This window comes from Somniosus microcephalus, chromosome 10 (genome assembly GCF_052327205.1).
Source record: "Somniosus microcephalus isolate GS21.2 chromosome 10, FLI_Smic_1.0, whole genome shotgun sequence".
NCBI classification, from domain to species: Eukaryota; Metazoa; Chordata; class Chondrichthyes; order Squaliformes; family Somniosidae; genus Somniosus; species Somniosus microcephalus.
Window position 1 is genome coordinate 224,624,452 of NC_140996.1, and position 15,753 is coordinate 224,640,204.

General features: G+C 48.5%; 1 protein-coding gene across 1 annotated transcript in view; it reads left to right on the forward strand.

Annotated features, from left to right (window-relative positions):
- sts (steroid sulfatase (microsomal), isozyme S) overlaps nucleotides 1-15,753 on the forward strand; it is a 100,554-nt gene that overhangs the window by 36,379 nt on the left and 48,422 nt on the right. Inside the window, exon 5 of the mRNA XM_085999659.1 lies at nucleotides 762-1,185. Within this exon, the coding sequence (XP_085855785.1) occupies nucleotides 762-1,185 (424 nt within the window). The remainder of the gene's footprint in view (nucleotides 1-761; nucleotides 1,186-15,753) is intronic.

The window sequence follows — 15,753 nt, forward strand, 5'->3', positions numbered from 1 at the left end:
CCTTGGTAAAAGAACAAGGGGACACAATCTTAAAGTTAGAGCCAGGCCGTTCAGGAGAGAAATCAGGTCGCACTTTTTCCACAGAGGGTAGTAGAAATCTGGAATTCTCATCACTACCCTCGCCCCAAAAGGTTGTGCATGCTGGGAGTCAATTGGAGCTTTCAAGACTGAGGTACATATATTTTTGTTGGGTGAGGGCATTAGGGTATGTGAACAAAGGTGGGAAAATGGAGCTGAGGTGCAGATTAGCCGTGATCTAATTGAATGGTGGAGCAGGCTCGAGGGGCTGAATGGCCTCCTCCTGTTCCTTCGGTGTCAGCCGTTGCCCAGTTGGTAGCATTCTCGCTGTGCTGCACTGTCGGAGGGTGCCATCTTTTGAATGAAGTGGAGTGGGAGATGGCTCGTGTGGAGCATAGACCAGCTGGGCCAAATGGCCTGTTTCTGTCCGCCCCGTCTGCACTCCAGGTGGACGTAAAAGATCCCGCAATGCACTATTTCGAAGAAGAGCAGGGGAGTTCTCCCCGGTTTCCTGGCCTACATTTATCCCTCAACCAACATCACTGAAACAGATTATCTGGTCATCATCACATTGCTGTTTGTGGGGTCTTGTTGTGCTGCTGCGTTTCCTACATTACAACAGTGACTACATTTCCAAAGTACTTAATTGACTGTAAAACGCGTTGGGACGTCCTGAGGTTGTGAAAGGCGCGATATAAATGCAAGTTCTTTCCTTCTTATATTCCTATGTTCTTGCTTTCCAGGGAAGTGGCACCTTGGTTTAAATTGTGAAACTAGTGACGATCACTGTCACCATCCGCTCCGCCACGGCTTCGACTACTTTTACGGCCTCCCGTTGTCCAATCTGCGCAACTGCAAGCCCAGTGGAGGCGACGTCATTTATACGGGGGCTCGGAGTACCATACGTATCTCGGTCCAGGTTGTGACTCTAGCCCTGTTCACGCTGCTGGTGCTGGACTCCTTTCGACTCCTGAAGGTGCCCTGGAGAGCTCTGGCTTTCGTCTTTCTGGCTGTCGCACTACTGCTTGCCGCCTTGGTGCTTTTCTTCTCCCAATTTCGCAACCTCAACTGCATCCTGATGAGAAACAGGGAGATCATTCAGCAACCCTTCTCGTTTGAGAACCTGACGCAGAGGATGATCAATGAAGCCACAAGTTTCATGGAACGGTAGGAGATGTGGTTTGGTGTTTGAAAGTTCCCTCCTCACCCCCACCCCACTTCATTATGTTTGATGTATTGGGCCAGAAATTCGTGGCCAAAGGCGTGAGTACGGTCGGGGTACTCACGCATCTGGCCGTTGGAAATGCCGGCGTTCAGCATGCACAGCACATGCGGGGAACGCCGGCATTTCCAGACCCGAGGTCTAGGCACAGCGCGTGCGACTGCACAGGCAGCGCTTGCGCAGTGAACTTTGTAGATTTCATTCATGGATTCAGTGAGGGTAAGTCCTTACAAGTTACACTTGAAAAAAGCAGGTGTAAAGTTGTTCCAAGGCTGCGGAGGAAGATATATTTTATCGTGGAGCTTCTGAAATGCAATATTTTTGTTTGGGAAAGGGAGGGAAGTTATTTTAAGAAATTTTAAGTAAGTTTTAAAGTTTAAATTTTTTTTTTTAAACGGGTTTTCAGAACGGTAGGTAGAAGGAGCAATTGTGGCTGTGTGAATGGAATGTGAGAATGAGTTATGTATGTATGGCCACATATATTCCTTTACGTATATGTATGTATGTTTTATATTCCTTTACTAATGTGTATGAATGTATGTTTTTAATTATGATTTTCCAATAAGTTACTTTCTCTGAAAGTCATAATTAAATAATACATTCATACACATAAGTAAAGGAATATATACATAACACGCAAAAGAATATATACAGACATACATACTTTCAGAAGCTCCACGATAAAAAAATATCTTCCTCCGCAGCCTCTGGAGCAACTGTACCCATGCTTTTTTCATGTGTAAGTTGTAATGACTTGACCTCACTGAAAGCATGAATGAAAGCGGCGAATTTTACTGCGCACGCGCTGCCTGTGCAGTCGCACGCGTTCTGCCTCTGAACCCCTTCGTTCAGAGGACAGGAAATGCCGGTTTTCCCCACATGCACTGTGCATGCTGAAAACCAGCATTTCCTCCGGCCAGACGCGTAAGTACCCCGACCGTACTCGCGCATTTGGAAGGGAATTACTGGTCCAACATTTCACATGTCAATAAAATGAAAAACTTAACAATTGCACGATTTGCCCCCTCGCATCTGCGACTGAGGGTCCAAGGAGGTGCATTGCGCAAGAGGTCATCGTCGTACGTATCCTCACACTGTTCCCTTTCGGGAACTGTATGAAGTGGTGGAAGGATTTATGGCCGTGATTAACGCTCATTCCGTGACCGTAACCATCTTTGAACCAGCCATTAGGGTGGTTAGTCCTATGGCGTGAGGGTTTAACGGGCTCCCACAACCCATCTGAGGGGGGGGGGGCCACCCACACCCACGGACGCAAGTATCCCGCTGGATGTCCACCCAGAATTTATAGCTGGAGCTCCGACTCCACTTGCCGGGACTGTCTGGAGTGGGGTTCAAAACCCTACTCCTTCTGGCCCAGCGGCGGGGATGCTTACTGCTACGCAAAAGGCCCACTCCGCACAAAAGGTGACACCCATACGTTTCCTGCACCTTTTCCCTCCCCGTGACTGGAGCCCTATGCTGCCACTTGAAAGACCAAGCTATCATCTGCCCTTTTTGCGGCGCCTTTGACTTCTCATTACCAATGATGAGCAGGCGCTGCGCCTCCACCTCCTTGAGGAGATTGCTGAGGTCATCATCAGTTCAATTGTGAGTTCTTTTAATGCCGTGAAGTGTGCTCATTCCAGCCATTTCACGTTGCTAATCGGATTGGGCCTTTGGCATAGCGGTAGGATCCCCGCCGCTGGGCCAGATCAGGGTAGGGTTTCGAACCCCGCTCCAGACAGTCCCGGCAAGTGGAGTCGGAGCTCGGGCTCTAAATTCTGGGTTGACATCCAGTGGGATATTTGCATCCGTGGGTGTGGGTGGCCCCCCCTCCTTGTATAGCTTGTGGGAGCCCGTAAAACCCTCCCGCCATAGGACTAACCGCCCTAATGGCTGGTTCAAAGATGGTTACGGTCACGGAATGAGCGTTAATCATGGCCATAAATCCTTCCACCACTTCATACAGTTCCCCAAAGGGAACAGTGTGAAGACACGTATGACGACGACATTGCTAAATAAATAAATGGAATTTAAAAAATTCTTTTAGGGCTTTTAAAAGTCTTTAAATTGCTTTAATCTGTTTAAAACTACTTCAGATTCTTCAAAATAATGTAAACATTTTTAAAAGTTTATAAAAGTTACCAAAATCTTCAAAAAACTTCCAAAAACCTATTTAAACTGCTGCTTTGCATGTAAAAATGCTTAGCAGCTTGACAGAAACATTGGGGGCGTGTCCTGCTACAATGAGACCTTAAGGGGCGTGTCTCACTTGCACTGCACGCTCCAGGCTTCGCGCTGGCTGCACTCCTGGGCGGCGTGACGTCATACGCTGCCCGGGATTCTTCTGTTTGAAACACCAATTCCAGGCATCCCTGGAGCTGATCGGCAGGAGCGCAGGGTAAGTGCATATACGGGGCTTGCACGCGCGGCAAGCCCCGTTCACGAATTTCTGGCCCATTGTCTTACTCCAGCTTATGTCATTGTATCAAAATTTAAATGATCGCTGATGCTTATTGGCCTTGGAAGGGGGTACAGCGCAGATTCACCAGAATGATACCAGGCCTTAAAGGGTTAAAATTATACGGCGAGGTTGCATAAACTTAGTTTGTTTCAGTTTAACAGGTTGAGGGGGGACCGAGTTGAGGTGTTTAAAGTGATAAAGGGCTTCGATAGGGTAGATACAGCGAAACTGTTTCCTCTCTCGTCTTCCCCACTTGGCGGGACGGATCGCCCGCCCGTTGTGCAACCCGCCTGATTTTTCGCCCCATTCATTTCGTTTGGGACAAAAATCGGGTGGGTTGCACAACGGGCGGGCGATCCGTTCGGCCAGATCTTCGCCCCGACGATGAAGGTAACATTTTCCAAGGAAGGTCACTGGAGCTTTCATCCTACCTCTTTGTTACCTCCAGACTCGACTATTCCAGTGCTCGCCTGTCCAGGCCTCCCACCTTGCACCCTCTGTCCGCTTGAGCTCATCCAAAACTCAGCTGCCCCGTGTCCTAACTCGCACCAAGTCCCGTTCACCCATCACCCCCTGTGCTCACTGCCCCGTGTCCTAACTCGCACCAAGTCCCGTTCAACCATCACCCCCTGTGCTCACTGCCCCGTGTCCTGACTCACACCAAGTCCCGTTCACCCATCACCCCCTGTGCTCACTGCCCCGTGTCCTGACTCACACCAAGTCCCGTTCACCCATCACCCCCTGTGCTCACTGCCCCGTGTCCTAACTCGCACCAAGTCCCGTTCACCCATCACCCCCTGTGCTCGCTGACCAACATTGGCTCCCGCTCCGGCAACGTTTCCATTTTAAAATTCTCAACCTTGATTTCAAATCCTTCCATGACCTCGCACCCTCCCTATCTCTGTAACCTCCTCCAGCCCCAAAACACTCCGAGATATCTGCACTCTTCCAATTCTGGCCTCTTGAGCATCCCTGATTTTAATCGCTCCACCAATGGCGGCTGTGCCTTCAGCAGAAAAGGCCCTAAGCTCTGGAATTCCCTCCCTAACCCTCTCCGCCTCGCTACCTCGCTCTTTCCTTCTTTAAGACGCTCCTTAAAACCTACCTCTTTGACCAAACATTTGGTCATCTGTCCTAATATCTCCTTGTGTGGCTTGATGTCAAATTTTGTTTGATAACTTGACGTTTTACTACGTTTTAAAGGTGCTATGTAAATGCAAGTTTGTTGTGTGTGTTTTTTTTTCTCTGCTCCATATCATAGAAACATAGAAGCATAGAAGATAGGAGCAGGAGTCGGCCATTCGGCCCCTCGAGCCTGCTCCGCCATTCAATGAGATCATGGCTGATCATCCAAATTCAGTACCCTGTCCCTGCCTTCTCCCCATATCCCTTGATCCCGTTAGCCTTAAGAAATATATCCAACTCCTTCTTGAATATATTTAATGAATTGGCCTCTACTGCCTTCTGTGGTAGAGAATTCCACAGGTTCACCACTCTGGGTGAAGAAATTCCTCCTCATCTCTGTTCTAAATATCCTTAGACTGTGACCCCTGGTTCTGGACTCCCCGGCCATCGGGAACATCCTTCCTGCATCTAGTCTGTCTAGTCCTGTTAGAATTTTATAAGTTTCAATGAGATCCCCTCTCATTCTTCTAAACTCCAGCGAGTATAAGCCCAATCGACCCAATCTCTCCTCATACGTCATTCCTGCCATCCCAGGTATCAGTCTGGTGAATCTTTGTTGCACTCCCTCCATGGCAAGAACATCCTTCCTCAGATAAGGCGACCAAAACTGCACACAATACTCAAGATGTGATCTCACCAAGGCCCTGTACAACTGCAGCAAGACATCCTTGTTCCTGTACTCGAACCCTCTCGCTACGAAGGCCAACATACCATTTGCCTTCTTAACCGCCTGCTGCACCTGCATGCTTACCTTCAGCGACTGGTGCACAAGGACAGCCAGGTCTCGTTGCACTTCCCCTTCTCCCAATCTATTGCCGTTCAGATAATAATCTGCCTTCCTGTTTTTGTCACCAAAGTGGATAACCTCGCATTTATCCACATTATACTGCATCTGCCATGCATCTGCCCAATCACCCAACCTGTCCAAATCATACTGGAGTTTCTCGGCATCCTCCTCACAGCACACACGCCCACCCAGCTTTGTGTCGTCTGCAAACTTGGAGATATTACATCTAGTTCCCTCGTCTAGATCATTAATATATATTGTGAATAGCTGGGGTCCTAGGACCGATCCTTGTGGTACCCCACTAGTCACTGCCTGCCACTCAGAAAAAGACCCGTTTATTCCAACTCTTTGCTTTCTGCCTGCCAACCAGTTCTCCATCCAAGTCAGTACCTTGCCCCCAATCCCATGTGCCTTAACTTTACACGCTAATCTCTTATGCGGGACCTTATCGAAAGCCTTCTGAAAGTCCAAATACACCACATCCACTGGTTCTCCCTTATCTATTCTACCAGTTACATCCTTAAAAAATTACAGTAGATTAGTCAAGCACGATTTACTTTTTGTAAATCCATGTTGACTTTGTCCGATCCTGTCACTGTTTTCCAAATGCTCTGCTATTACATCTTTTATAATGGACTCTAGCAGTTTCCCCACTACCAATGTCAGGCTTACCGGTCTGTAATTCCCTGTTTTCTCCCTACCACCTTTTTTGAATAGTGGGGTAACATTAGTTACCCTCCAATCCATGGGAACTGTTCCAGAGTCTATAGAATTTTGGAAGATGACCAGCAATGCATCTACTATTTCCAGGGCCACTTCCTTAAGTACCCTAGGATGTAGATTATCAGGCCCTGGGGATTTATCGGCCTTCAATTCCGTCAATTTCCCTAACACCATTTCCCTACAAATACTGATTTCATTCAGTTCCTCCCTCTCATTAGACCCTATGTTCCCCGACATCTCTGGGAGGTTATTTGTGTCCTCCTTTCTGAAGACAGAACCAAAGTATGTATTTAATTGGTCAGCCATTTCTTTGTTCCCCATTATAAATTCCCCTGATTCTGACTGCAAGGGACCTACGCTTGATTTCACCAATCTTTTTCTCTTCACATACCTATAGAAGCTTTTACAGTCAGTTTTTATGTTCCGTGCAAGCTTACTCTCATACTCTATTTCCCCCCTCTTAATTAATCCCTTTGTCCTCCTTTGTTGAATCCTAAACTGCTCCCAATCCTCAGGTTTGCTGCTTTTTCTGGCCAATTTATATGTCCTCTCCTTGGATCTTATGCTATCTCTAATTTCCCTTGTTAGCACGGTTGAGTCACCCTTTATGTTTTATTTTTATGCCAAACAGGGATGAACAAATTCTGTAGTTCATCCATGCGAACTTTAAATGTTTGCCATTGCCTATCCACTGTCAACCCTTTGAGTAACTCCTAGGATTTATTTCCCCACTGAGCTGACCAGGGCTGAAGCCTGTATTAACGCCGCCTTTATACAGGCCCAGAGACCGGCTTACTCTGACCAAGCCTTGGGATTCGGTGGGTTGTTTTTGTAAAACAAAGCTCCTGTTTATGTACTTTGAGGCTAATTACTTCACAAATATCAGAAAATGATGACTCATTTTTGCGACCTGTTACTGAGCTGTGCTGATCGTTACCCGTTCTCTGCGCGCCACAGGGCTGTGCAGAGTTGACATGGAGTCCAGCTCTAAGCTTGTTACTCGTCTTTATTACATTTTATCTGGCTTTTATCTGAAGTTCTATAACCTTCGATCAGTAAAGTGCCAGCTCCTCTCTTCATCGTCCCCCTCTTCCCCACCCCCCCCAACCACCCACACATTCTCTGGGTTAAAAAGCACAATATAATGGAAGTAACAACATGTCTGTAAAGATAGCTTAACTTTTTGGGGAAGAGGCCAGTACTCGTCAACATTCCCTGTTCCCTCCCTTTTCTGCCTGTTGTGTGCACTCTCTTTCACTGCCTGTCACTTTCCTCTCTTCTTTCCAATTTTTCTTTGCATGTTTCTCTCTCTCTCACTCTCTTATCTCTCTCCCTCGCTCTCTCATCTCGCTCTCGTCCTTCTCTTTCACGCTCTTTTCTCTCTCTCTCTCTCTCTCTCACCCTCTTGCTCTCTTATCCTTATCTCTCGTAAGATAAAAAGTTTACTTCCATCCATTCTTTATCATAAATTCAGCCAATAGGGATCACTGATTACGGAGAGAGAGAGATTAACTTATGTTACTTTGTCAATTCAAGATTATTTTTATCTTAATTTAATTAATTTTATGAACGAATTACACAAGGAATGAATGACAGTGATACAGCCTCACTTTGGAGAGTGGAAGCCAAGACCTCCGCTTGATGAGATCCTCAGTCTTGGGAGTCGGCCTAACGCGTCGACTTCCCTTCCTTCTTCGCCGGTGTTTCTCGCCCCCCTGACTTTTCTTCTTCAGAATCTCCTGATTCTGGGTGCGCACCTTGGCTTAGGTGTCAGGCCTCCCTTATACCCAGTATTCTTCTTAGGCAGTCCCTCGGAACCGAGGATGACTTGCTTCCACATTAAAAATGAGTTCTCAGGTGATTGATGAGTCCAATGCGGGACCTACAGTCTCTGTCACAGGTAGGGCAGACGGTGGTTGAAGGGGCGGGTGGGGTGGGGTGCTTGGGTTGACGTGCGCTCCTTCCGCTGTTTGCGCTTGGCTTCTGCTTGCTCCCGGCGAAGAGACTCGAGGTGTTCGGCGCCTTCCCGGATGCTTCTCCTCCACTTTGTGCGGTCTTGGGCCAGGGATTCCCAGGTGTCGGTGGGGATGTTGCACTTTTTCAAGGAGGCTTTGAGGGTGTCCTTGAAGCATTTCCTCTGCCCACCTGGGGCTCTCTTGCCGTGCCAGAGCTCCGAGTTGAGCACTTGTTTTGGGAGTCTCGTATCGGGCATGCGAACAATGTGACCCGTCCATCGGAGCTGATTGAGCGTGGTCAAAGCTTCGATGCTGGGGATGTTGGCCTGAGCGAGAAAACTGACGTTGGTGCGCCTATCCTGCCAATGGATTTGCAGGATCTTGCGGAGGCAGCGTTGGTGGTCAAACAAGGCTGTGTCATCGCACCAATGCTCTTCTCGATCTTCCTTGCTGCAATACTCCATCTCACCCTCAGTAAGCTCCCCACTGGAGTGGAGCTAATTTACAGAACAAACGGGAAACTGTTCAACCTCCGTCGCCTCCAGTCCAGATCCAAGGACGTCCCATCCTCTGTTGTCGAATTACAGTATGCAGACGACGCTTGCGTCTGCGCACACTCGGAGATCGAACTCCAAACCATCGTCCCCTGTACCTCATCTCTGCTTTCATGTCTACATCAAACAAGCTCCGATTAAGAAAGGGACAGATTAAAGTCTTCTGTAGTCCTCGTTTTGTCCAATCTATTTGGGTAGTGTTGATTTAAAGACATTGGGGGAGAAATTCAGTTGGTTGCGCCACCCGTTAGCGCCTTAAGAGGGTGCTAAGTGGGTCGCAAGCCAACTCGCGCCCGGGCGCGGCACTGCCCACGCCTCCCGCTAAATTCTGCGGGACGTTAGTGGTGGCGCTAACCGTTAGCGCTGCACCGCTGCCGATGACATCACCGGTGTGCGCAGCGCCCCGCTGACGCCCCGGCTGCGATATTCGGCAGCGCCCCCTGATTTACCGCCGGACGCTATGTCCGACAGGGTCAGGGTGGCGTACCTGCGGCCGGGGAGGCGCAAATTAAAGGCGAGGTGCGGGGTGGCCATTTTTTTGTTGTGCACCTGCCTGCGCTCCCGTCCCCGGCCTCCTGAACCCCCCCCCCCCCCCCCCCCTCAGAGTGCCGGCTGCGCTCCAAGAACCCGGCACTTCTCCTCAGTGCCGGGGTCTTTTGCCAGCTCTCCCGATCCTCGGGGGCCCAGCTGGGCCCCAGATCGCACTGCACAAGGCCCTTCCCCTTTAAGAAGGGGAGGAAGGCCTGCAATACCGCAGCGCAACACGCTGCGGCACGTTGCGCCACGATATTCACTCGCAGCGCCCCAAGAGGGATGCAGGGCGCCTCCAGTAGTGCCGCGCTTCCCTTTGGGGCGCAACCACTCAATTTCCGGTGCGGGGGCGCGAATGTTTCCGTGCCCTGGCGAGGCTGGCGCCCCAAACAGGGCTATACTCACTTTCTCCCCCATTACTTCACCACAGCCCTGGGTTTGTTGACACTGTTGCCTCTGCTAATCGTCAGGGCCATTGTTGTTGTATGTGGTTTCCACACCTATTTGCTTTGAAGTCTCAGCTCTCCGATACAAATTTTGCTTTGAAGTCTCGGTGTTTCCTCGTATCCTTGTGACAAGAAGCTTCTGCACATAGCAGACAAGCAATCCATCATGCTCTCTGACGTTACAGTGGCTCCCGGTGCTGTCCCACATTGCCCCGCCTGCCATTCACCGCAATGCCGCCATGCTCCGTGAGATGGAAAAAATCATGAGCAACATTGACCTTCCCATTCACAAAGACTTGAAAAACTCATCATGAAAGCGCTTAAACTCACGCCGGCCATTCTGGGAAACAGCAGCCAATATTCACGCCATTGGTATCGACCCGCTATCCGGATGGACGGAATCGTGGGACGCCTGCAACATAAAGAACCAACACCTCATCAGTGAGCCAACAGCAGAGGTCCCTGGCTTCAACCTCCCTCGAGGACGGTGGACAGCGCTCAACCCAATCCACACACGGCACGGACGATGCGGCCACCTGCTCGACAAGTGGAAGAGGAGGGACGGCCGGAAGAGCGACTGTGACCATGAGTCCCAGACCATGGATCACATCACATCAACCTGCCCACTGAGATCTGTTGCGGGAGGCACCTCATTTCTCCACTCGCCAGCTCAGGAGGCCATTGAATGGAGAGCCAAAAGAGACATCCCATTATAAGCTTTTCCCGTCATTCGAAACAACAACACCTGAGGAACCATAATCCCTTCACTCTCTATCTTTCTCTAACTTTCTTCCCTCTCCCTGTTGCCCCCCCCCCCCGCTTCTCTGTTTCAGTCAATTGTACAAAGGGTCCTAACTCAAAACTTTAGCCTTCCCTTTCTCATTTCCGAGGCTGACTGACAGCCTTGCTGTGTGTTTCCAGCACATTCAGTTCTTTTCCTTGCATGCAAGGGTTGGTGATGTAAGACTGATGGTGCTGTGAACAGTGTAACCAGCAACTGCCAGGCTTCTGCATCTGTAGAATAAGGCTCTCCAAACCACAGAGGCACACGCCTTCGGTGCTCTCTGATTATGGTAATGTAAATGACTGCTACACAAAGTATACTGTACCTCGTAATCTCTGACTATAGCTATTAGATTGGCTATGATGGGGCATTTTATGTTCCAAGATTTCTCCTGAATGCTCCGCCTTTCGCTGGGGTCCGGTTCCTTGGACGGCAGTAACCCTCTAGTACGATAGCAAAATACTGCAGATGCTGGAAATCCGAAATAACAACAGAAAATGCTGGAAAAACTCAGCAGGCCAGGCAACATCCGTGGAGAGAAATTAGAGTCGACGTTTCGGGTCAAAACCCTTTATCAAGACTAAAGAGGCACAGGGAATGAAATAGATTAAGAGGCCAGGCTGGGAGGGAACAAAAGAGAAGAGACATTAAGAGGTATTCAAAATGAGACGAGATGGTGATAGGACTGGTGGAGACAAAAGACGGCTCTAGATTAGGTGTGAAATGCGCTGGCAGAATGGGAGACAGCTGCCATGTGGGAGGGCGAAAAGAAAGGAATGGGGGGGGAGGGAAAAACCAAAACAAAGGTGTGGATAAAAAATATAAGTAAAAATGTAATAGGGGCCGAGGTTATGATCTGAAATTGTTGAACTCGATATTGAGTCCGGAAGGCTGTAAAGTGCCTAATCAGAAGATGAGGTGCTGTTCCTCGAGTTTACGGTGAGCTTCTATGGAACAATGCAAGAGGCCAACCCTCTAGTGCCTTGTCCAGCTAGTGAGTCTTTGTGTACGGCCCTGGACAGTGATCGTGGTCCAGTTACTTGACCGTGAAAGGCATCACAGTCGACCTTTACCCTTTCCTCCCCCAACATCAACAAATGTGCACTTTGCAGCAGTCAGTCAGGAAAACAGAATCGTGACGGATTTTTTTCTCTCTCTTTCCCTTTCTCTGTACCCCGGAAGCGCTCGCGCCTCTGAGTCAGTAGGTTTGTGGGTTCAAGTCCCACGCCAAAGACCCGAGCATAAATTCCAGGTTGACACTACAGTGTACTATTGAGAGTGTGCTACATGATGTGATGTTAAACCGAGGCCCCGTCTAGCCTCCTCAGATGCACGTAAAAGACCCCATGAACTATTTTGAAGAGGAGTAGGGGCGTTCTCCCTGGTGTCCTGGCCTATATTTCTCCTTCAACTAACATCACTAAAAAAAAACAGCACATTGCTGTTTGTGGGAGCTTGCTGTGCGCAAACTGGCTGCCACGTTTCCTGCATTACAACAGTGACTACACTTCAAAAAGTCCTTCATTGGCTGCAGCACTTTGGAACATCCTGAGGTTGTGAAAGGCGCTATATAAATGCAAATCTTTCTTCTTACCTTGGGACACTTGCCAATTGTAGCTGGCCTAGTTGAGATTAGATAACTCCAGACAGACGAGCTGTTGAGCCCAAGACCAGTTTTTTTTCTGTTGAGTGGACAGATTGCAGTCAGTGTCGCTTTTGGAAATAAAAATGTGAATTATAATTTCTGTTGAATATTTTATAATCATCTTCTTTGAGCGCTGATCTTGAGAAGGGGAATAGTAAAAGGAGAGGAAACTGGTCTGGAGGAGATAAATTGACTGGTAGTTTGAAGAAGCTGCTTTAACATCAATAGCTAAGGGTGCTTCACCTACCTTGTCACTTGAGTTGTGGCTGTCAATTTGTTTTGCTCACACTGATTTGGTTACTCCTCCATCCTTTTATTGGGAATCAATGACCTTTTTTTAGAAGTCCCAAATGTCCATCATCATGTTTTGATTTATATAACTGTAGCTTAAGGGGTACGGAGTATAAAAGTAGGGAAGTTTTGATGCAACTTTACAGTTGTGGTCTCCATATTTAAGGAAGGATATACTTGCATTGGAGGCAGTGCACAGAAGGTTCACTAGGTTGATTCCTGGGATGAAGGGGTTGACGTCTGATGAAAGGTTGAGCAGGTTGGGCCTATACTCATTGGAGTTTAGAAGACTGAGAGGGGATCTTATTGAAACATATAAGATTCTGAGGAGGATTGACAGGGTGGATGCTGAGAGGATGTTTCCCCTAGTGGGGGTATCTAGAACTAGGGGGCATAGTTTCAGAATAAGGGGTCGCCCATTTAAGGAGATGAGGAGGAATTTCTTCTCTGAGGGTCGTGAATCTTTGGAATTCTCTGCCCCGGAGAGCTGTGGAGGCGGAGTCAGTGAATATATTCAAGGCGGAGATTGACAGACATTTGAACTACAGGGGAGTCAAGGGGTATGGGGAGAGAGCGGGAAAGTGGTGTTGATGCCAAGATTGGATCAACCATGATCTTATTGAATGGTGGAGCAGGCTCGACGGGCCGATTGGCCAACTCCTGCTCCTGTTTCTTATGTTCTTAAATTTTTATTTTACATAGAATGCACAGCACAGAAACGGGCCTTTCGGCCCAACTGCTCCGTGCCGGTGTTTATGCTCCACGAGCCTCCTCCCACACCTCTTCATCTCACGCTAACAGCATATCCTCCTATTCCTTTCTCCCTCATGTGCTTATCTAGCTTCCCCTTAAATGCATCTATACTATTCCCCTCAACCACTCCCTGTGGTAGCAAGTTCCACATTCTCCCCACTCTCTGGGTAAAGAAGTTTCTCCTGAATTCCCTATTGGATTTATAAGTGATTAATGGCAAGAAACTGGAAAGTACTGAAGTACAAAGGGATCTGGGGGTCCTGGTGCACGAAACTCAAAAGGTTAGTATGCAGGTGCAGCAAGTGATTAAGAAGGCCAATGGAATGTTGGCTTTCATTGCTAGGGGGATAGAATATAAAAATAGGGAGGTATTGCTTCAGTTGTACAAGGTATTGGTGAGGCCGCACCTGAAATACTGCGTACAGTTTTGGTGTCCATACTTAAGAAAGGACATACTTGCTCTCGAGTCAGTACAAAGAAGGTTCACTCGGTTAATCCCGGGGATGAGGGGATGGACATATGAGGAGAGGTTGAGTAGATTGGGACTCTACTCATTGGAGTTCAGAAGAATGAGAGGCGATCTTATTGAAACATATAAGATTGTGAAGGGGTCGGATCGGGTGGATGCGGGGAAGATGTTCCCGATGATGGGTGAAACTAGAACTAGGGGGCATAATCTTAGAATAAGGGGCTGCTCTTTCAAAACTGAGATGAGGAGGAACTACTTCACTCAGAGGGTGGTAGGTCCATGGAATATGCTGCCCCAAAAAGCTGTAGAAGCTACATCATTACATAAATTTAAAACAGAAATAGACAGTTTCCTAGAAGTAAAGGGAATTAAGGGTTACGGGGAGCGGGCAGGAATTTGGACATGAGTCTAGGTTCGGATCGGTCATGGCCCTGTGGGTAGCGGAGCGGGCCCAGGGGCCGTGTAGCCTGATCCTGCTCCTATTTTATGTGTCTAATTCTGTTAGATTCAGGAGATGGTTCTGTGATAGTGGATTGGCGGTTAGGATCAGATCAGCTATGATCTTATTGAATGGCGGAGCAGGCTCGAGGGGCCGATTGGCCTACTCCTGCTCCTATTTCTTATGTTCTTATGTTCTTATTATCTTATACTTATGGCTCCTAGTTCTGGTCTTCCCCACAAGTGGAAACATCTTCTCCATGTCTACCCTATCAAACTATTTCATAATCTAAAGACCTCTTATCGGATCAGCCCTCCACTTTCTCTACAGAGTTTAGCTTGCTTCCTTTCTCCATGCCTTGTGCCATTTCCTGGCCAATGACAGAGGCAGCCCACTAACGGACTGTGTGCAGAGCTGATCTCTACCTCCGTTCCACCTCTACTTTGCAATCTTCTCCAGCATCCTCTGCTCCTTTTGACCCTGGTCCAGTGTGTCGTTTTGAGCTCTTTCTCCCCCCTACCGCCCCCCCCACCCCCCGCCCCAAAACCGGTCTAGAGCCTTCAGCACACTCTGAAATTCTCTTCCTAAACTTTTCGGCCTCGCTGCATCTCCTCCCTTTCAAAACCTACCTCTTTGATCATACCAACAGTCGTCTCCTCTCCCAACTCCTACTCGGTGTCTGGTCTGTCCCCTGCGAATCCTCAGAGAACATTCCACTTTGGTAGAAGAAGGAAAGACTTGCTTTTCTGTAGCGCCTTTCATGACCACCGAACGTCCCAAAGCCAATGAAGTACTTTTTTGAAGCGTAGTCATTGTTGGAATGTAGGAAACGCGGCAGCCAATTTGCGCACAGCAAGCTCCCATAAACAACAATGTGACAATGACCAGATAATTTGTTTTATTTTAGTAATGTTGATTGACGGATAAATATTGGTCCCAGGACACCGGGGATAACGCCCCTGCTCTTCTTAGAAATAGTGCCCTGGGATCTTTTAGTCCACCTGAGAGGGCAGACAGGGCCTCGGTTTAACGTCTCATCCAAAAGACGGCACCTCTGACAGCGCAGCATTCCCTCAGTACTGCACTGGGAGTTTCAGCCTACATTTTTGTGCTCAAGTCTCTGGGGTGGGACTTGAACCCACAACCTTCTAACTCGGAGGCGAGGGTGCTGCCCACTGAGGCACGGCTGACAGAAGTGTTCTACAAGTGTAAGTTGTTGTCATTTGAAGTCCAAATTTGCAGTGGGAAATCACCACACACCTAGTCTGCCCATCGACATCGATGGACGCGCTCCTGGCTGGCCTCCCACATTCCACCCTACTTGAGGTCATCCAAAACTTGGCTGCCCGTGTCACAACTCGCACCAAGTCCCGCTCGCCCATCACCCCTGTGCTCGCTGACCTACATTGGCTCCTGGTTAAGCAGTGCCTCAATTTCAAAATTCTCATCCTTGTTTTCAAATCCCTCCATGGCCTCACCCCTTCCTA